The sequence below is a fragment of the Chondrus crispus genome, genomic scaffold, assembly GCF_000350225.1.
Source record: "Chondrus crispus Stackhouse genomic scaffold, scaffold_39, whole genome shotgun sequence".
Lineage (NCBI taxonomy): Eukaryota > Rhodophyta > Florideophyceae > Gigartinales > Gigartinaceae > Chondrus > Chondrus crispus.
The window spans coordinates 126,169-146,497 of record NW_005179291.1 but is presented as its reverse complement, the minus strand read 5'-3'; the positions used below and the strand labels follow the sequence as shown (position 1 = coordinate 146,497).

The window sequence follows — 20,329 nt, the reverse complement described above, 5'->3', positions numbered from 1 at the left end:
CGTCCGTGCGGTAGTCTGTAAGCAACACGCGTGTACAGTAGTGCACACGTGTAGTAGCAGCGTCCGTGCGGTAGTAGTAATTATGGCGCTAGCTTTTTAATTGTGTACAGTACCCGGCACGCCCTAGGCGGCAAGTACCGTACTACTGTACTGGGACAGGTGTCCGAGGCGTCCCTCTGAGGGGTTAAGACCTGACACCCGTCCCTACCGGTAAACTGGGGCAAGCTCGCCCCCGTCCCTTTTGCGCCCACGTACGTCCGTTTTCGGTTGTCTGTCGCGCGCGCTGGCTTCTAACCCGTTACCGGTCGCTCCCGTTCACGCACCACGGGGCGACTGCGCGTAACCGGCCAGTGAGCCACTCCCTTTTCGCGAGCTCGTCCGATCGGTTCAATTGGCGCGTCGCGTCCGCGCCGCGTGCTCCCTCACTAAAGCCTCCGCCTCTCACCCAACCCAGGGCGGAGAGGAGTTATCCCACAGCGGTCAGGCTGTTGCATGAGCTCTCCTCCGCTTTGAGGCTGCCGACGTGGTCCTCGTGTCGTTGTCTTGCGAGCGCTTCGCTCGAGTCGAGGGCGTCGGAGGTCGACCTTGCGCATCACTCGACGCGGCTGAAGGGGCAGCGAACGAGTGGCGGTGATATCTCCTGGAGGTCACGGGCATTGTATCACGGTGCGCACTGTGTGAACTTCCGCGCTCGGTCTGCACAGTTTTTCCAAGAGGCGCGATCACAGCACATGGCACCACTGCGTTCCTATCATCGGAGCTGAGAGCTCCGGCCAGAGTGTTTCTTGCCAGGCTTGGGTCTCGAGGGGAACGGTCAGCATTAACTCTGCGAGTTTGCATGTTGAGGCCATGCAGAGCAAGATCTTGACCCGGGGTGGACACGGAACGTATAGGCTGGGGTACCACGGCTTTGCTCCGCGGCTGTTTCATGACCGGGATCTGAACCGTTTTCGCTGTGTGCCACTTATCAAAGCAGCTCATTCTGTAGTTGTCGTACACATTCTTACATAGATGAACGTGGCACAAGTTACAGCAAAATACTGAGTGATGCCCACGAAACATTGGTGTCTGACTCTCACCCGATCGGAGCTCCGCCTGGCGCGAATTATTCCCACAAAGTGCGCAGTATTTTGCTTCTGCCCTCTTCCTCTCTTGATGTCCCGCGGAGCGGCGCAGCCTCTCACCATCCCCGCTGTTAAAGAACCTCAACCTATGCCGCTTGCGATGTTTCGCTGCACAAGCCAACTGCTGGATCTCAGCTCCAGTCGTGATCGTGTGCCCAGCTTGAAGAAGCTCATCAGATTGCAGACAATTACCGGACCCCCTGTCGATCTCATCGGCCTACGCCAGTACATCAAAGCAGGCATCGTAAACAAAGTCTGCCAAAGACTGTACATCGTTCGCACTTCGCCTGAAAGAGTTGATGTCTCTGAACAACTCTGGCATTTTGAGAAGATCCTTGCAGCAGTACATTCTGACGCAATGCAAGAATTAACTTGGAGAGTCTTGAAGGTTTGCCACGTAATTTTCTGCTCCCAACGAAATGAGGATGTGGATGACCGCATTACGGCGCGGTACTGGGCGCTACCATCAACACCCCATTTTTGCTCGGAATACAAGCTCTGAATGCCGTGCTTGAAGACCTTGACGGGAGCAAGCGGACCATTGAAGCTCACATCATTGTTCACAAGCTGCCAAAACCCCAGCCTTGATTCCAGTACCCGCTTCGTCTCGCTAGACGCGAATAATGGTGCTTCAACGTTTGACTCATGAGCCCATGAAACCAGAGGCCAGCCTGTCCTCACCAAGAAGTCTCTACAAGTTTCCAAAGTTGCAGGCTCGATTCGAGCGGTGACCGTGTACAGTAGGCCTGTCTGAGATGCACCAACGTAGATAGAAAAGTGACACTGTAGGACACACATTTGCTGAACCATCTGTCCAACGTGCTCCTTCGGGATCATTCTATTAAACACGTCATCGCCCACAATACACGTGACAACGTCAACGGATGCTCTGCGAACATTTCTTTGAAGGCTGCTAGACGCAACGCTGGTCTTGATCTCTAGACTCGCCACTTCTCCATGAGCTGAGCTCAGATTCCACGATGCACAATCATGAAAGGAACAGTCTACTGGGCAGCTTCCTGGACACTGAGCATATTTCAGCTCGGAGATGGTAAGCAGTGCCACACCGTCTGGTGATGCAGCAAGCCAAGGGTTAGACAAGTCTCCTAACATGCCAACCTCAAACACAGCTTTTACAAAATACATGCTCCTCACAGCGGACAAGACGGCGGACTCGTTCTCTGTTCCACGCATCATCGCCTCAGTGGACCGCGCAGAGGAGAACCACGACTTACACAAGTCGGATAACATCATCTCCAGTGTAGAGCGCTCACAGGCCGCGAGACCGGCATCCGAGAAGCGTCCCAAAGCTTCCAAAGAGCGGACATCAGTAAGGAGAAGTTTGGCAGCAATAGTTCCAGTAATCCGGAACTGTCTCAGGATAAATCAGTCCCCACAGCGCTGGCCAATGGAAAGCACTTTGCATAAGGCCAAAACATGACGAGCAAGGACTGCTTTGAGGTCAGTATCTTCGTCTGCAGGCCATTTTTTCACCTGAGAGCGATCTTTCCATGATCCGAATAAATATTCTGCGCACGACTGACTACGTGGCGTCGCAATCCAAGTCTCAGCCGCTTCTGCCATTTCATCTGGAAGGTTGTGCAGAAATCTAAGAATCTTATCGTGCGTTTTTGTTCCACGCTCACGCACACCGATTGCGTAGCACTTGAACGCGGGCTGGTCTGATAGCTTGACCTTCTTGGAGGCCATGAAAGCCGATGGCTGCTCAGCAGCGGAATCAGGGATGACAAACGATTTCCGATGACGAGGCTTTGCCGCACTCATCGCCCCCGTGTCATCATCGAAGTCTTCGACAGCACATGTGGAATCATCACCACCGTCACTAGCTCTATAAACCGCAGTTTCCGCCTCCTCCACCGCTCTCTCCTCTGCATCAGTCTCTTGTTCCTCTTCACAGGGACGAGTGTCCTGAATATAGGACTTCCCGACAAAGGGATGGCATTTTACGTAGTGCTCTAGCGTAATGAATAGACCAGAAGCTCCTCGACTGGTTAGATCCATGAGAAGCTCCCATTGTCCATACCCTCGGTCAGCTGTTATGACAAGTCCACTTAGGTCCTGAGAGGCATGGCCGCGGATCTTGTAGTCAATTAGCTGCCTGACGCTTTGATGTTGCGATTGGCCTCGCCTCCGGAAGCGTAACGCCACGGAAAAGCGGGAGAGGGCGTCTGCCAATGCGTCAGCAACATGTCCTTCTTTGTCAGCCTTGCGACTAGAAAGTGTTTTGACTTGATTGTCTGCCGCCCGAGTCCCGTACAGGTCATCATCAAGTGTTAACAAACCAAAAACGGGGTCGAGGTATACATCACGAGACGTGCGGAATGCCAGCGACTCGAACTCGTCGAGCTGTTGTGTCTCGTCGCCCTGAGGATCCCAGAAGTCAGCACCGAGGTCACGGCGACCCATTGCTTTGTAGGCTCCAATGTTGTTTGCAATAAATCGAATCTGCGGAATTGGGAGAGTATTTTCTCCCGCGTTGGCTTGTACATCACGGATTTTATGCAAGCTGAGCCTAGTTGTCTGGAAGAGGAGAAATGTAGACAAAAACCTTCACATTTCCGGCAGTTTCAAAGGCTGAAAGGGCAATTTCTTTATCTTAACAAGCTCGTTTGTCCATGGCATCACTTGCACCCGAAGATCTTCACTGAATAGGCGGATGAAGCCCGCTCTATTTGGCATCAGATACCGTGCCTCCAAGGCAACAGTCGTACGATCTAGAACCCCTGTCCATAACTTTCGCGCTCTCTCTCCGAGAACTTCACCTGCGAACGTGTGCTCTTCCATCAATCGGACGTCGGGTCGTTGTTTGATTTTCCATCCCTCCGTTGCCGCAACCCTGGCATCAGAATCATTTGAGGAAAGACGCTCTCTTCCTTGTCCTGCGGTTCCCCCACGCCCTCGGCCACGGCCTCTGCTGCGTCCCCTGCTGCGTCCCCTGCCGCGTCCCCTGCCATGAGCCCCACCTTGACTGCGAACACTTCCAATTCCGCCGCCCCACGACCACTGCTACCACTATACGCATTGCCCCTTCCTCGCCCAACCCCTGGCGCCATGGATGCATGCTCCGGAGCGCTGGGCAGCAGAGTTGTCATGCCTGTGAAGAACAGCCTGCAGCTCCGGCTGATCTTTCTTGCGCTGGAGTACTAGGGGGAGCACAAGACTGCATGCATGGGATCGAGCAATGCATTTTTTTCAGGCAACTAAGTCCCAACGAGTTGAGAAATTTCTGCTCTTTGCATTACTGTTTCGGATCATGAAGTCCGTGACGCAATTAGTCCTCAGTTCGCGCCAAAGTTAGTACTTCAGCATAAGATGCGGAAGCTCTGTAATGATCACTACAGTGATCATAAGGGCCAAATCCAAAACGACGATTTGGCTATATGATCACTGTAGTGATCATTACTCACGCTAGGGATATCTGTTACAGATTTACGTTTACCATACTGATCTTGACCGCATCGTCCCAATCCCCCACTGATCTTGAAGTCTTCTGGTAACCCTAAACCCGTCCCATTCCCTTACTGCTCTTGACTCCTCTTCCCCTTACTGAACATGAGTACTGAGGACGAGCTACAGAGAATCACTGCGATCCAGGAAAATACTTCCGTATTGAAGGTATTCATCCCACGTAATACCGAAGAGAGCATCTCGCTATCCAACATTCGACGTGCGTATTTGAACCTATGCCTCCGAATCCATCCAGACAAGGGAGGGATTGGTAATATCGAAGAGGCCACTCGCTGCACGTCAAAATATCAAAATGCTTTGAGTTGGCCAAAGAGTATGCAGATAGCCATGGAGGAAGAAGTTCTTGCCTAATTCCAGGACATATTTGCTTCAATGGCTTTACTACGAATGAAGATGTTCCATTTCAAGAGGGAGATCCGTCCGATGCATTCAGAGACGATCTAAACGACCTTTTTGAGGGTTTCTTTCCCAGCGAAGAAGAAGAATTAATGCGAAAAAGGTCTGCATACCGGAGCCGCAGTCCTGATCATGACAGTAGCAGTTCCGATGACAGTATTGTGTTTGTCTCAGAATCCACAGCGCCATTTTTTAACGGACAAAACTGGAACCAATCACATCACGCTCCTCGGGAGGCTACAACCTCACCAAAAACCCCTCTTTGAGGACTAATCGCAGCGTCATACAGAAAAATTGCAAAGGGTACGTGAAAGCAAGCGTGCGAACAAAACAAGAGTTCGGGATGAGGAGAGGGAAGCACTTGCAGAGGAGAGAAGGGCGTCTGAGAGTTGGCGTCCGGAACGAGCAGTTGAAATAAAACCAGAACAAGGACTCCAAATGGACGCGAGGTCGAAATGTGAGCGGTATTGCCGTGCACATACGGCGTTTTTATCCATACAAAAAGGTGTACATATTCATCAAACGGCTGAGACAGTTTCTCTAACTTGTCGAGATGGTCATTGCAAGGCGAAGATACGGTTTCTTCGAGACCCAAGCACTGGTGGATGGAAGTTGCGTGAGTACAAGCCCATGCATGTCTAGGGCAAGACATTGGAAGTGACACAAATAATAGGCGAAATTGCACCCCTGCCTATACGGCAAAACAAGTGGCTCGATTGGTTCTTCTAGATCTAAAAGAAAACCCATCCTTGACAACTAGATTTATCGTCTCAATTGTGACTGCAAAACAGATATACACCCGTCAACCAGGTCTACTTCACTTCCGCGCAGTCAAGACCGAGATATCATGCATGATGACGGCCAATCGCCTAGAAGAAATGGCAACTATGGAGGGATATGCAATACTGTTACAGGAACTGGATCATTTTGTGGAGATGTTTACATGTTCTGCGGACGAAATGAAGCAAACTCGTGTTAAGGCTGCTAGGTTCATATTTAGACAACTCAAGAAAGGCTGGTTCGTGCCTGAGGAGGCAAGATTTGAACACCAAGTTGTCGACTGTTCGGACATTGTAGATGGCAGGAAATATTATTTAGGCTTCGTGTTTGTCCCCAACATTGCCAGCCATTTTTGCAAATATGGGAGAGCAACAACAGCCGCTGATGCTGCACACTGTCAGGGGTGCGGACGGCAGTCATACGGCACAACGTATGAAGTCGTTGGCTACGATGCTAACCACAATATATTGCCGCTATTGTTTGCCCACACCGTCGGAACTGAATGCAAAGAATCGTGGACCATGGTGTTTACGAATTTGAAGAGGGTGTCCGGGTTTGATGTTCAAGGCCACGTTACTATTGTGGACCAAGAAAAGTCCATTGATTGCTCTTTTGAAAATGTCATGGAATATGCCAAACTGTTCCTCCCCCCTTTGCATCTTAAGAAAAACATGATGAAGGCATTGGGTAAGAAAAAGGCAGCCGGTATCGCTCAATACGAACGAGCTGTGCATGCACCATCACGGAGTGCTATTGACGCAGTGAAACAGACTTATGGGCAGAGAACCGCCCAATATCTGTCTCGATTTCCGGATAATGCTCTTTACAGGGCATATTCTGGACTGCAGGATCTACTGACTTCATCGCAGGGCGCGGAAAGCCAAATGAGTGCCTCCCTTAGGAATCAAATCCGAGGTGTGGAACCACAGTCAATGCTGAAAACAGTCCTCGAGTCGCAGCGAAAGTCGTTTCTGAAACGGCAAAATATATATCTAAATTGCAAGGCCCCGGTCCCTCCGCCAGTAGAAAGGCATTTAGCATCCCTCATTCGTCGACGAAGGCCCTGTCAAGCGCATGTGACGTTTTAGACGGAACAGATCTTATGGAAGCCACTGTGATTAGTCAAGTGGATGGTACCAGAACAAGGCGAGTATTTCTCAGCAACGAACAGCAGAAAACTCTTGAGTGTTGTCCATATTCCTCCGACAGAGCTCTGTTTCCCTGCTGGCACGGAACAGCCGTACTCTGCGAGAAGTATGGGACGATGAATTTGTTCAAGTTTATTGGACGTAAAAATCTAACAGTCGCTTGGAAACAACAGTACGAAGGGCTAACGTTTGGGATGCCGCTGCAAGCAGACGTCGATAGAGTGGTTCTGGATGCTCAAGAGCAAGTTTTGTCTGGTTCTACCATCAACATTCCAGTTGCCCTTGCTCCACCGCGCGGGAGGCCAGTCCAAAATGCGGGGAAACGGATGAGCTCATGGTATGAATCCGGGCCTGCGGCTCGAAAACGCTCCTACCACTGCTCTCTGTGCCACCTAAAGGGACATATGGCTTGCAAATGTGAACTGCGTCAGCTGTTTAAAGATGACTGAAGTAGCGTTTTTGCCTACTACATGTGTTAATTTGTTTTCGCCTACTTCTTTCGTCACAGCCAGGCAGTTCCCCTACCATTTGGTCTTTTCCCCTACTGTTTCAGTCACGGTGGGTAATTTCCGCATGCAATGGCTGCTTCCCCCACTGAACAGCCACTTTTCCCCTATTCTCCTACTGAACTGCTACTTTTCCGAAACTGCCACTTTTCCGAAATTAGCCTACTGATAAAGCCAAATGGCACGAGTTCGCCAACGAATCGTGATATTTCCCAAATAGAAACCGATGCTGTGAAATTCATTACAGTTGAATGTACATGAATTCACTGACAGCCGAGCAGGAACCAAGCATGAATTTGAATGAGGGGGAAAGAGAGGAGCACTGATTGTGAAAGCAATGGAAGAGTAACAATTGAGAAGATGTCTTATTCAGCAATATACCTCTGCTGTTAGCCGAAAACATAGGGCGATGACAGGACGCAACCTATACACTTCCACAAAGCAAGAGAACAATTGATCAAGACTGCCTGGGGCTATGGCCCTGCAACGCATGAGCACTGGATAAATTATAACTCTAGATCATGAAGTGCAATACTACAGGAACATGTAAGTGAGCGAACAGCTTTGGTAGTGACAGCTACCAACATCCCCACATATGCCCTATAACTGTGGAAAGCACTTGGTCTTAAAATGTCATAGGATCGAAAGCCTAGTTGAATAATGTTTCTGTCACTTGGTCATTTGAAAAGCGACTGTGGCTTCAGCTAGAGTATCGCAAGAAACCCATCGTGATTTGCTGTTCTACAGATATCTTAGCCCACGCTGCGACCGTAGTGGACAAAAACTAAGCGTCTCAATGCAGAGCTGTCGTTGATCCAAATTACACTCTGCATCGAAATTTGATACACATTTTGGAAGAGTACACGTGTATGCGGATGCCATATTGAGAAGAGCCTTTGTTGTCAAGGTATTCGTTTCTTGTAATCTTTGCCTAATATCTCTCTCCTTGCTTGGTCTCTCTTTCGCCTCTCCATCATCTCCATGTGGCGTACGGTACAGTTAGTCTTCGTGAGGTTTAGGCTGGGATTCTGACCAGGGAACTTTCTCTCTGCACCGTCAATTTCGTTGAAACTCTCTTTCCTTGGTGGAGACTGACCTCCCCTTTTCGCACGCTTCGCATCTCCAACCCTTCTTTCAAGCAGGGCAGCTGTCGACTTCCCGAAAGCCCCGCCAAGTGCAATCTTCAGAAGCACTTCTTAGTTCGATATTGTCATGGGTGCTCAGCTTGAAGATGAAGCGGCAGGTGCCCCATCTACGAGTACGGGCGATATCCCCATCGAACTCGAGCCTACGCGGCGCAGCGATGGATATATACCTCCCGAGGACCCAAGTCGGACTAACGTTGAGGCTGGGGACTATTCAAGGATGTCATCGGGCTCAAGAATATCGCTTGTGACAATAGCCATCATGTTAGTGATCTTCGTTGCCCTCTCGCCGCGTCCGTTTTTTACCTCGCTGTTCGTTTTGCTATCTCTTCTACCGGCGTTTCCCATCATTCATTTCGTTCGTACCAAGTTTGACGATAAGTCAATCGGATGGACCTATCTTCTCAATCAGTTGTTGCTGGGCGCCATTCCTCTCGTACTCTTCACAATCATAGCTGAATGGTTGCTCACATTCGGAATTGGCTTCCTCATTTTCGAAAAAGAGCTGCGAGAAGTTGAGATCGCCATAGATACTCCACCAACTGTGGATGAGGACGGAAAAAGGCACGATCTACTTGCAAACGTGCTCGAACATGTTGCGCTCTGGAAGATGATTCTGTTTTTCCTTCTTATTGCTTTTGTTACGGCTGGCTTCATCGAAGAGGTGGCCAAGTGGATGCTGGCCCGCAGATACAGAAAAGTAGATCAGGAGAATGCGGAGCTCGACGCCGACTCAGGAGCGCGTATTGGATGCAAGGGCATCTTAGCAATAGCTTGTATGGGCGCGCTTGGATTTGCAGCCTGCGAGAATATGGGGTATATATTGGTAAGCGCATTATCAATTCGCAAGGGATTTTCGTTCAGGCTTGTCGGGATCACTCTTCTGCGCGGGCTGCTGGCGTATCCCTTACATATCGGAACGCAGTTCTTTGTGGCGGTGTCAGCAGCTCAGTGGTATGTCTTCAAAGACAAGAGTAACGTGATGCTAGCCCTGTTTGTGGCTGTATTGTTTCATGGAACGTTTGATGGGGTTGCGCTGCTCGGAATGTTGCTAATTGGAGGGAACATCATTCCGTTTTGGGTTGGTTATCTCATACCTGTCTTTGATTTCATGCTTGTCGGACTTTTACTGCTACTGTGCAGAAGTAGATACAAAGCGCTTCTGGTAAGAGAGAGCCTGGTTCTCGCCTCCGAGCCAGTGTGATTGCCATCGTGCTTGTGATGAGGAGATACGTATATCCTCATTTTTCAGTTGGTATCACTGCGCCCACGTCCTAAGGCTTGCTCTAGGACGGTTATAAAATCTGAAAACTAGCGCTGCCTTCAAATTTCACAGCCACATAGGAACATTTCGTGGCATTGAAGTTGATGCCGGGGTCAAGGCCGCTTCTTCCGATCTCACATGAGTTTTATATATGTCAAACATGTCAAACATCATTCGATGTGTAACCGAATACTCCTTGCTTCCGCTGTGTTTACAGGTTCTGTTCTGAGAGTACGGAATAGCTCTCGGAGCATTGAATTTCACTAAATCTCATTCGTAAACATCTTGTAAGAAAAAGAATACTATTCTTTTTCGCTCGCAATTATGTTTCTGCGACTGATCCCCACAACATTCATTTATAGCATATTTTGAGCTCGATTGTAGAGCCGTGAAGCCGTCGTCCTCTATCTTGTGTAGATCGATAGAAGAAATGATTGAACTCAGTAACCAGAGAAAAAAAATCAAATCTGCAGCATTTTTGATACATAGAAGAAGGCTACTGAAGGGGAAGAGACACCAACCTTCATCGCAAAGCTGCTTGGAGGCTCTCCTGAAGACCCTGGCCGTCCTAGCGAAAAGCGCTGCGGCAAGTTTCGCTTTGTTCCAGCTTTGTTACGACGTATAGAAAATGTCAAATTGTATCTGAGAGTGGTTCTCAGGATCAATGCTGGGCCTTATTCGCCCTACAGTATCATCGACTGTATTTTAGGTTGATGAGCCAAGGAAAGAGATGGAGAACATCCTCTTTGCTCCCTTGTACACGTGTACAAATGGCCAGCCGGCCTGATGTGAGTTCGCAAATTCTATTCGAAATTTATGCAGTGGCGTCTCCTGGACCTGGCGCAGCATCGAATCCTGACGAGCCTCGACCGTGCAGCGGTGGAGTGCCGGACACATTCCCGTGAATCGTGCGAGTGTCTCTTGCGGCCATGACAGATACGGACATATTTGGCAAAGCGCTTACCAAGGGCTTTTGCAGCGACAACTTGAGAAAGTGAGAAATTCACTCTGCCGTTCACGTTTCCACCTTGCTGATCGCCGTCACTCTGCAACACTACCCTCAGTTGGTGTGGAAAACTGCTGCCGAAAATGGGGGATAATCCGTACAAGAAGTCGCCCGCATTTGCGACGGCCGAGGAGTATCAAAGCTCGTCAGAATATTCATCTCGTGAGGGTCATGAAACTCCATCCCCAGCAAATTCAAGCCGTCTAGGTGCAACTGAAAACAATGAGACTGGCAACAATCACAACCGCGTTCATTCCGACGACTGGCGTGCAGCAAATGCGGTATGGCGACGTCCGGAAAGCAGTAAGACCCGCAGCGATCATCAGGAAGACTGGGGTGCAGCGAATGCTGCATGGCGACGCCCTCCATCACCGGGGGCAGATGGTTACCCTACCTCGGAAGAATCCAGGGACGAGGATCGAGGACCGAACTACGGTTCGAGGCATGACATGGACAGAATTGCCAACCACTCTCGGGGTTCACCGACAGAAGGTAGGGGTAAAAAGGGGCTGACTCATGCGGAGATGGCCATCATGGGCCGTGGCGGCGGGGAATTAGAAGGAGGCAATAACGACGCAGACAACTACCACTATACGGATGAAAATGGAAGGGTTATTGACGGAAGAAGTTCGGATGTACGTGACGAGGGTGATGACACTGAGGAAGCTGAGGACAGTGATGAAATGTCTCAACGCTCGACAGATAGAGAGAGCTCCAAAGCAAAGGCATGGTCCGAGTGTCATCCGGTCGTACTCGAAGCCGTGAGAATTCTGAATGCCAAGAGTGCCGATCCTGCAGAACTTGGATATGCACGTCTTGCCAGTGCCGGGAAGGGTGCTGTTGATTATATTGTTCGCAAGAGATCAATAACAATAGGCCGTTCAGCTTCAACATCTGACTGCACCATCAAATCGGAGGGACGATATATCTCAAGGAGGCATGCCATGTTGTTTTGGAAGCAGGAGGAAAAAGAGTGGGCCATCCGATGCCTCTCGGATAAAAACGGCATCCTTGTGAATGGGGTACCCGTCGTTCGGGGGTCGGATTCTATCCCTGTGAAAAGCCGAGACCTTATCGAAGTTGGAGATGCTGCTTTCTTCTTTTTAGCTGCAACTTCACCTGTTGTGCGAATCAATAGTATTACAGCTCTGGATAGAACTATTCGAACTATCCAACAGGGAGAAGATTATGACCGCTCAGAGTATTTTCATGCAAAGAAGAACGATTTGAGGACAGTGCAACAGAAAGGCTTGAATACGAACAGGATATACGATAACGAACGAAAGAAGCGTGCACAAGACAAGAGCAAACTAAGGTTAAATGTAGGGCGCCTTGATGGATTCTCCGGGACGAAGAAGCGCCGCCGTTCCACATCGTCCGGCGGGTTAGGTGATGCCCAGCATCTTCAGAAATCGCAGAAACGATGGAAGAAATCCCAAAAGGCAAAGAATAGGGCAGGTTTGGCGGATAATGCTTCTATTCGCGAATCGGATGACGACGGACGAACAGACGAAGACGATCCCGATGTAACTGAAGAGGAAGAAGAAGACGCAAAGCAGAAGACATGGCTGGACGAAAAAGCCAATCGGGGGCATGGAAGCCTATTTGGCAGCACTTCACTGCGACCTCAGCAGGACCTCATGTCTACTGAAAACAAAGAGGAGATAGAAGAAGCGGAGTTGGACGAAAATTGGCACTTAGAATCACCTCCCTCGAAATATAGAAATGACTGGAACAAGAAAGAACGCACAGATTTCGGTCGGGCTCTTTTCGCAGTGGGTGTTGACCCCGTGTATGATGATGATGGTTCCATCGCATACTACGATTGGGCTCGATTCCGGAAGATAGCAGGATTGTCGAAAAAATCAGATCTGATGCTTGAAAATTACTACATTAATATGATGACCGATGTGCATAGCCTTTTAGAAGAAGAAGAGCAGGAAAAACGAACTAAGGGCCCGCGGACCAAGCACAAGCCCGGGTGCGACTGCGTTGTGTGTGAAAACACTCGCAAATCTCGACGGAAGAAGAGAGAAGAGCGTGAAAATTCTGCAATGAATGAACTACCCGAAGAAGAAAGTGATGGAGAGGATGAAGCAGCGGTGAAGAGCAGTGCCAAATCCAGTGACAAACTCGTTGGTCTTGTCACAGCCCAGAAGCTTCGCGTCAGACTTAGCATTCACGATGCGGCAAGACAAGTTCTCAACGGTGCTGGTAAAGCATTGTTCAAGAAACTCAGTGAACAGCCGGTTCGAGGTTTCCCGAGATGGTGGCGACCCGGTATACATGATAAGGCACTGATGCGTGGAACCGCAATTCACGGCGTAGCTCAATGGTCAAATATATGGAATGACCCGAATCAAAAGGTCTTCAGGAAGCAAAAAGAAGAAGACGGGGATGCAATTGTATGGCCCTCGAATCAAGCTGCCATGAAAAGGGTGCGAGATATTTCGAGCGGAATCAATGCAGAGCTGCGGCGGGAGGCGAAAAGAGCAGCCAAGGATGATCATGTCTCCGGGCGGGATGTGTATTACAAGCAGAACAGGCATAAAAGAACCAAAACTGCTCGTGAAGAGAAGGCTTTTCAGCGAAGAAAAAAGGCAAGTCGACGCTCAAATTTGTCTGCGGATGAATACGAGGACGTTATGTCGGATGGTGGAGAAAACGGTGACGGCGAGTCCACGGTCGAAAGCGCTGCAGAGATGGCAGAAATTGAAGATCAAGGTCAAGGTGCTGCCGACGTCCCTACTGAAGATGACGACGTCTTAGAGATGGAAGTAGAGGAAGAGATGGAGATAGAAGACAATGGTGACAATGGTGACAATGGGGAAGAAACCGAAGAGGAATCCTCAAAAGGACAGGCTGTCGAGAAGCCAATAAAAGCTCGCAGCAATGTCGGTGATAATTGGACGGATGAGGAAGAAGATGATGAAGACGTCATTCAATATGAGACAGCCTCCGACAGCGGTTCTGAGTAGACAGATGAGCGCGAAGGAATTGTGGATGGGAGATTTTGCGCCCCTAAACGCAACATTATCTCATTGTGGATAACAGTGTCTCCTTGCAGTACGATTATGGTATGTTTTAGAGGCTTTACATCCTTGTCAGTCGTGCGCTGTGCTTTGTACTCATACGGTCGTTGTCGATCAAGTGACAATCATTAAAATCCCTCCAGTGTTCGGATGGGGCGCATTCCGCTTGCACTCTATCAAACCTCCACCGATGTTGGTGTCAGGTCCCTTTTTAATGTGCATGGAAGAAAACGGTCCGAGTCGAGCGCAGCAGTTACAGCAGATTCAGTTCCTCGAGTAATTGGGCTAGCCTGGCCTCTACATCTGGGGTTGCATCTATCAATGGCAGACGTGGTCCCCCGACACTCCAACCTTGTAATCTCAAGGCCGTCTTGGTCGGAATGGGGTTAGTCATGATGAAGAGATCGTTAAACAATTTCGAATATTTGAGATGTATTTCGGTAGCTCCGGTTACATCTCCTGCAGCGTATTTTGTGACCATGTCCTGGAGCTGATTCCCGATGAAGTGGCTGGCGACAGAGACCACACCCGTGGCGCCTAGTGATAAGAAAGGAAGCGTGACAGCATCATCACCTGCATATATATGAAAATCACTGGACGTACTCTTCCTGATTTCAACGAACTGGTCTAAGTCGCTTGTGGCTTGCTTGAGGCTGACGATATTGTCCAAATCTGCAAGTCTGATAATAATCTCTGGGGACATGTTGACACCAGTTCTGCTGGGCACGTTGTACAACATGACTGGGAGATCTGGCTCAGCCTGTGCAATTGTCTTAAAATGACAATAAATGCCCTCCTGAGGAGGTTTGTTGTAATAAGGAACTACCTGTAGCGTTCCATCCAAGCCGAGCTTCTTCGCACGACGCGTGGCTTCAACAGCTTCATGAGTAGAGTTAGAGCCCGCACCAGCAATGACCTTGGCGCGATTGCCGACAGCATTGCGGACAACGTTGAAGAGCTCGTACTGCTCCGACCAGGTTAGTGTGGGGCTCTCGCCGGTGGTGCCGGCAATGACGAGGGCGTCCGAACCGTTTGCGACGAGATGGGAGGCGAGCTGCTCCGCTACGGCGTAGTCGACTTCCTCACCGCCGCGCTTGAACGGCGTGACCATGGCGGTGATGACGCGGCCGAAGACCGAGGGGCTCGAGGCCGGCGCAGCCCTCACGGCGATCGTCGCTGGGTGTGCCTGCGACGTGGTGTTCACGGTAGTCATCGATGGGCACAGCGGGGGAGGGCTTCGATAGATGGAGAGCGAATGTGAAGCGACCGGGACCGGGGCGAGGAATGCCATTGCGGATTGCATGTTGTCTTGACGATAAGGCCGGGTGGGAATGATAGAAATGTATCCGAATGAATTGGTTGCTGCAAAGTGACGACGTTGTTGACACCTGTGCAGTGCAGGAACGATTCGGAACCGAGATACGGAGTAAAGTCTCGATAGAGTGAACCAAAATGTGGCACATATTGGAAGCCCAATAGTTCACTGCACAAGCTGTTCACAGCAGCGATCATAGATACGGCTGGCATTACAGTAGCGTTCATAGGTAGGGCTGGCATTACACATGCCGGAGCGCAGGACGGCGACTGTTCGGGATTCAGGAGTGCCAAGCTCCCACATGACTACTCAATCCCATGGATAGCCTCCAAGACGCTGTTCATCGAGCCGCATCTGCGGCTCTAGAAGCCGCTCAGAATGCTGCTGAAGCAGCTCGAAAAGCAGCTGCAGTGACTGCGACAGGCTACGAAAAAAAGAAAGCAAGTCAGCTTGCAAGATCGCAAAAACGCGCTTACAGCGCTCTGCGTCGCGGCTGATGGAACACGACGATCAGCACTAATTAATCCTTCCACCAGGCAACCATGGACAAAAACGGACCTGGTAAATCATATCGGCGTCTCAAAAAGTGCTATTACAGCATGGATCACAAACAAAAAAACATTCTTGCCTCGGAATGCCTCCTTGCAGCACTTCTCAAGCGAAAACGGCTCAAGCCTGGGTCGTACCCTGAGCTTGAAAAGGCGATCATGTCGTACATGAACGATCTCATACAGTACCTACGACACGAATCAGCTTTTCGTGAAAGCGTTGTTCGAGAAAGAGCGCTCAGCATTCGAGGCGGAATGATTCTAGTTTAACAGAAAGAGCTAAACTCGCGAATGATGCCAATGTCCATAAGTTGCTTGATGAGGCGCGAAAACTGCAGTCATTCGTAGCCAGCCATGGTTGGTATCAGCGTGTTATAGTTAGAAATAGATTTGCAAGCAGAAAAGGCGCTGGAAGCGCAAAACATTTTGACAAAGATCTTGTGGATAACTCGCGACACGAAATGAGAAAAGATGCAGCTCATTTCCCTCTATCTTGTATTATGAACACAGACGAAGTGGCAGTTGTCTACAGAGCCTTGCCATGTCGATCCATTTCCCAGGATGGCACTGCGTATGAGCACATAAAGGACAGGCTGACAGCAGTGCTCACAGTCTTCGCAGACGGATCAAAAGCCCCATTGACTATTGTAGGGAAGTCAAGACGACCTAGGAGCTTTCCAAGACATTTTGATGGCCTCCGAGATCTCAATATGTACTACATGGCACAAAAGAATGCTTGGATCACAAAGAACATTTGGACCCAAATTGTAGGTGGATTTGACAAGATTGCGCGCCTCGAAGGGAAGTCATTCATTAATGTTGTGGACAACTGTTCGGCTCATAACATTTCGTACAAAGAATTCACCAACTTTAAGTGCTCCTTCCTTCCTCCCAATTTAACATCACATCTTCAACCCGTCGATGCTGCCGTGTGACGCTCTTTTAAGTGCCATTTTCGGCGTTTGCTAGTGCGGCATATTCTCAATTCAATTGAGGCCCAATTAGACGAGCCTCCTTCGCAACGCGAGCCATTCAAGATTTGTAAGACTGTTACTGTGTATGATGGAGTCAAATTGATGGCCAAAGCTTGGGATCTAGTACCTGACAGCCTCATTTTAAATGCTTAGCTAAAGACAGATATAGTCCCTCCATTTCTAAGAGAAGAAATTGTCAAGCTGCGCACGGATCGTCAAGAAACTGTCAGAGCTGCTATACGGGCGCCAGCGAAATTGGCACCCCGTCTCGTTCAAGAAGTGTGTAGGAAAGCGGCAGAGAGTGCATACTGCCGTGGCCAGTTGTACGTGTATGCGGATGAATGCGTGCTAAATGAGGGGAACGAAATTGAGACGATAGACGGGGAAGAACAGGGGGAGATTTTAGAGAATTGCTTTCTAAGGACATCGTGGAGTTAAGGGAAGCTGGAGTTGTTGGGGACGTTGACGTTGCTGAGCTACAGAATATGTTGGAGAAGGAGAGTGCTCTTCCAGTCTGAAATTATTACAGAGCGTAGTGCTCTGGCCTGTAGTATAACCCCCCTTACCGGAATTAGATATACATCAGATCGGCTACTGTAGAGCCCGAGCTCTACAGTACCTCCGCACGCGCCCACACGTGTACGGGGCGCGCACGCACACGTGTGCTAATACGTGTAACACACGTGTACAGTCAGCACGGGCCGACCCGCGCTGACTACAGTAGCACTACAGTACAGTCCTGTAGATGTGGGATTGGAGCAAATTGAGCCTTTTAGAGCATCTCCAGCGCTACAGCTAAATCTATTCCAATTAGGACGCGTGTCAGTTTTCCAGCTGTTCGCTGTCTTTGGGCACCCCATGTTCCAAATTGTTTGCAATGCGCTATGCCGAATGCGCTGCTCGTCTCCATCGCGCGCACTCGATAACCCGCAGGACGACATGGACTCTCTGGACGACTTTGGCGCCCCAAAACCGATGGCGCCGCTGGAGGCGGTCGAACGCAGCGCCGCTGCGCAGGAGAATGACGAGTGCGACATTGAGGACTTCCTTACAGACGATGACGAGGATGACGTCGTCATCTTCCTGACCGAGGGCATTCTCGACATTCTGTTTGATGATGCTGGCGGCGGCGAGAGATTGCATGGCGGGTCCATAGCAGGCCGCGCGCACAACCAAGATCGCGACTACGACGCTGCAGTGGCGCGTATCAAGACCCTCTACTTCGGACTGAGTGGCAGTCCTCCACAAGTCAACGAGAGTACTTTTTCGAGAAGGTTTGGAATCCACCGCGAGGGCTTCGACAAAATCTACAGCGCGCTTTCGACAAGACCAGAGTTTGTCCAGAAGACTGACGCTGTTGGAAAGAGAGGAATCCATCCTTTTCAGCGTATCACCGGAGCCTTGCGAGTGTTGCGATATGGTGTTGCATACGATGCTGATGATGAAATTGTCGAAGTGTCGGAATCGGTGATGGCTCAGACCGTAAAGTTATTCTGCAAAGCTATAGTGCAAGAATTTGGGGAGGAGTATCTACTCGAACCTAATGAAGATGACCTAATGCGCATACTTGCAGTAAATGAGTCGCGCGGGTTTCCTGGGTGTTTGGAAAGCATTGATTGCCAACACTGGGAGTGGAAGAACTGCCCGGTAGGATGGGCCGGTCAGTTCAAGGGAAAAGAGAAGAAGTCGACCGTAGCGAGGGAGTCCATCGCGGATGGCGAACTCTGGACATGGCATCTATCTGTCAGTCATCCTGGGTCCATGAATGATTTGAATATCATGGACAGCTCGCGAGCGATGCAGCGAAGCCTTGCAGGCGAATTCCCCCCGCGCATACCCTATACTATCAACGGTACAGCACGTACCTTGCCCTACTACTTGGCAGATGGAATATATCCGTCGTGGGCAATCTTTGTGAAGACTGCAAAGGGCTCAAACGAGCGCAAGGCGAAATGCTTTTCGGCTCATCAGGAGGCGGTCAGGAAGGATGTTGAGCGTGCTTTCGGGGTACTCGTCTCGCAGTATCACATGCTACGACGTCCGTGTCGTATGTGGGACAAGGACGATGCAATGGACGTACTGCGCGCCTGTGTAGTAGTACACAACATGTATCGCGAGGCGCGACGTGACAACTACAATGTCTCTCTGTACGCGCGCGCTACATCTCGTGAGCCATTCATCAGCGCAGTTTAATTCGCTCCTGACGCCGACGTCGACTTCCGCTGGGAAAACTCGGCGTCCGTCAGCAATTTAGCTCCTGCCGGAACATGGGCCGCGCTTGCTGCAGCTCGACGTGCAGAATCAGAATCAGAGGTCGCGCACTTCGAGCTGCGCTACGATCTAGAGCAACATCTTTGGTGTTGGAAAGACGCGGTGAGGCTGGCGCTTGGGGCACACGAAGCGGGATAAAACGTATGACGGTGGAAGGAATTCAGTTGCCGGTCGCCGCAGTGCGCTGTGTAGAGTTCTGCAGTGATGTCACTTTTCCCAGCCGCGTACGTACACGGGCGATCACAACGCCGCCTTCATCCGCGAACCGCGCAGACTTCTTTTTCGTCGCGACTACCTACACACCGCGCGCTGCGTTTCGCGTCTAGGGTACTGGAGTACCCGCCGGCACCGCGCCACCGCCGTCCCCTGTGTGCGGCAAATCGACGTGGGTCCCGTACCGCCCGCACCCATCGTGCCCCCACGTCTTGTCACCGGGGGCCGTCTTTCCAAAAGGCCGTGCGTCTCCCTGCGAGCGAGCGCGACAGCACGGCGGACGTGCGGCCCAGCCCCATGCGCGCGTCGATGACGTTGACGCAGCTCCCGCCGGCGACGTAGACTGTCTCGCGTTCCGCGTCTCGGCCGGCTACCTCTGCGTGCACGACCGGCGCGGCCACTCGCCCCGTTGGCATGCACGCGCCCTTTTGCAGGTCCCACAGCTTGACACACCCGTCGGGGCCGCCGTGGCTCAGGACGGTGGTGCCGGTCCCCGGCCGGACCCAGCGCACGGGTCTGTCGCACCCGCGCAACACGGCCAGCCCGCGGCGGCCCGACGCCAACCGGACGCCCAGGGTCTTGTCCGCGCTCCCGGACACGTCGACGTCCCCAACGCGGGCCACGGCCCTGACGGCGCCGCGGTTCCCATTCATCACGCGGCCGAAGGCGCGTGTGCTTGGGTCGTACAGAGCCACGGCGTCGTTGGCAAAGCCGGTGACCTGTTCGTGCTTCGATGCGTGCATGGCAGTAACAGGGTCTGTCTCGTGTGGCGCCAAACGGGTCCAAGTGTCCCTCCGGGCGTGGCAGTGGTGCATGGAGAAGGCAGTGCCGGCGGAGACGTACAGGGCGGCGTCGCATAAGGCGATCTGGGCCTGGGCGTGGCCCTCCGTGTGCAGGGCGCGAAAGGGAGAGGTGGCGTGCCGGTGGTAGTCGTCGGCGAGGTCGTGTACGGCGACGGCGGCGTGGCAGGGCGCGAGAAGGCGGTGCGGCGGCGGGGTTGGGGGCGGGCGGCGTTGCGGAGGCGGTACACGTTGCACCAGAGCGGGGTGTTGGTGGCGGCGAGATGGGCGCGGAGGACGCGGTGCGTGATGGAGAGCGAGAGGCGGTCCTTTTCCGGG

The 20,329-nt window shown here is 51.1% G+C and overlaps 4 protein-coding genes; 2 read left to right on the top strand and 2 right to left on the bottom strand.

Annotated features, from left to right (window-relative positions):
• Positions 1-8,655: 8,655 nt before the first annotated feature.
• CHC_T00006237001 (hypothetical protein) lies at positions 8,656-10,203 on the top strand. XM_005718352.1 is given in 2 exon segments: positions 8,656-9,792; positions 9,793-10,203. 1 exon segment carries the CDS (start codon positions 8,656-8,658, stop codon positions 9,790-9,792), a length of 1,137 nt encoding a protein of 378 aa, XP_005718409.1. The 3' UTR covers positions 9,793-10,203.
• A 738-nt stretch (positions 10,204-10,941) lies between these two features.
• On the top strand, positions 10,942-14,048 carry CHC_T00006236001 (hypothetical protein). XM_005718351.1 is given in 2 exon segments: positions 10,942-13,836; positions 13,837-14,048. 1 exon segment carries the CDS (start codon positions 10,942-10,944, stop codon positions 13,834-13,836), a length of 2,895 nt encoding a protein of 964 aa, XP_005718408.1. The 3' UTR covers positions 13,837-14,048.
• An 8-nt stretch (positions 14,049-14,056) lies between these two features.
• Positions 14,057-14,629, bottom strand: CHC_T00006235001 (hypothetical protein). XM_005718350.1 is given in 2 exon segments: positions 14,057-14,143; positions 14,144-14,629. 1 exon segment carries the CDS (start codon positions 14,627-14,629, stop codon positions 14,144-14,146), a length of 486 nt encoding a protein of 161 aa, XP_005718407.1. The 3' UTR covers positions 14,057-14,143.
• A 343-nt stretch (positions 14,630-14,972) lies between these two features.
• CHC_T00006234001 (hypothetical protein) lies at positions 14,973-15,353 on the bottom strand. Its single transcript, XM_005718349.1, has one exon. It carries the CDS (start codon positions 15,351-15,353, stop codon positions 14,973-14,975), a length of 381 nt encoding a protein of 126 aa, XP_005718406.1.
• Positions 15,354-20,329: the final 4,976 nt, after the last annotated feature.

What these genes read in the sequence shown, in the direction of transcription:
- CHC_T00006237001 (XM_005718352.1), top strand. Translation starts at nt 8,656, where the DNA reads ATGGGTGCTCAGCTTGAAGATGAAGCGGCAGGTGCCCCATCTACGAGT.
- CHC_T00006236001 (XM_005718351.1), top strand. Translation starts at nt 10,942, where the DNA reads ATGGGGGATAATCCGTACAAGAAGTCGCCCGCATTTGCGACGGCCGAG.
- CHC_T00006235001 (XM_005718350.1), bottom strand. Translation starts at nt 14,629, where the DNA reads ATGTTGTACAACGTGCCCAGCAGAACTGGTGTCAACATGTCCCCAGAG.
- CHC_T00006234001 (XM_005718349.1), bottom strand. Translation starts at nt 15,353, where the DNA reads ATGTGCCACATTTTGGTTCACTCTATCGAGACTTTACTCCGTATCTCG.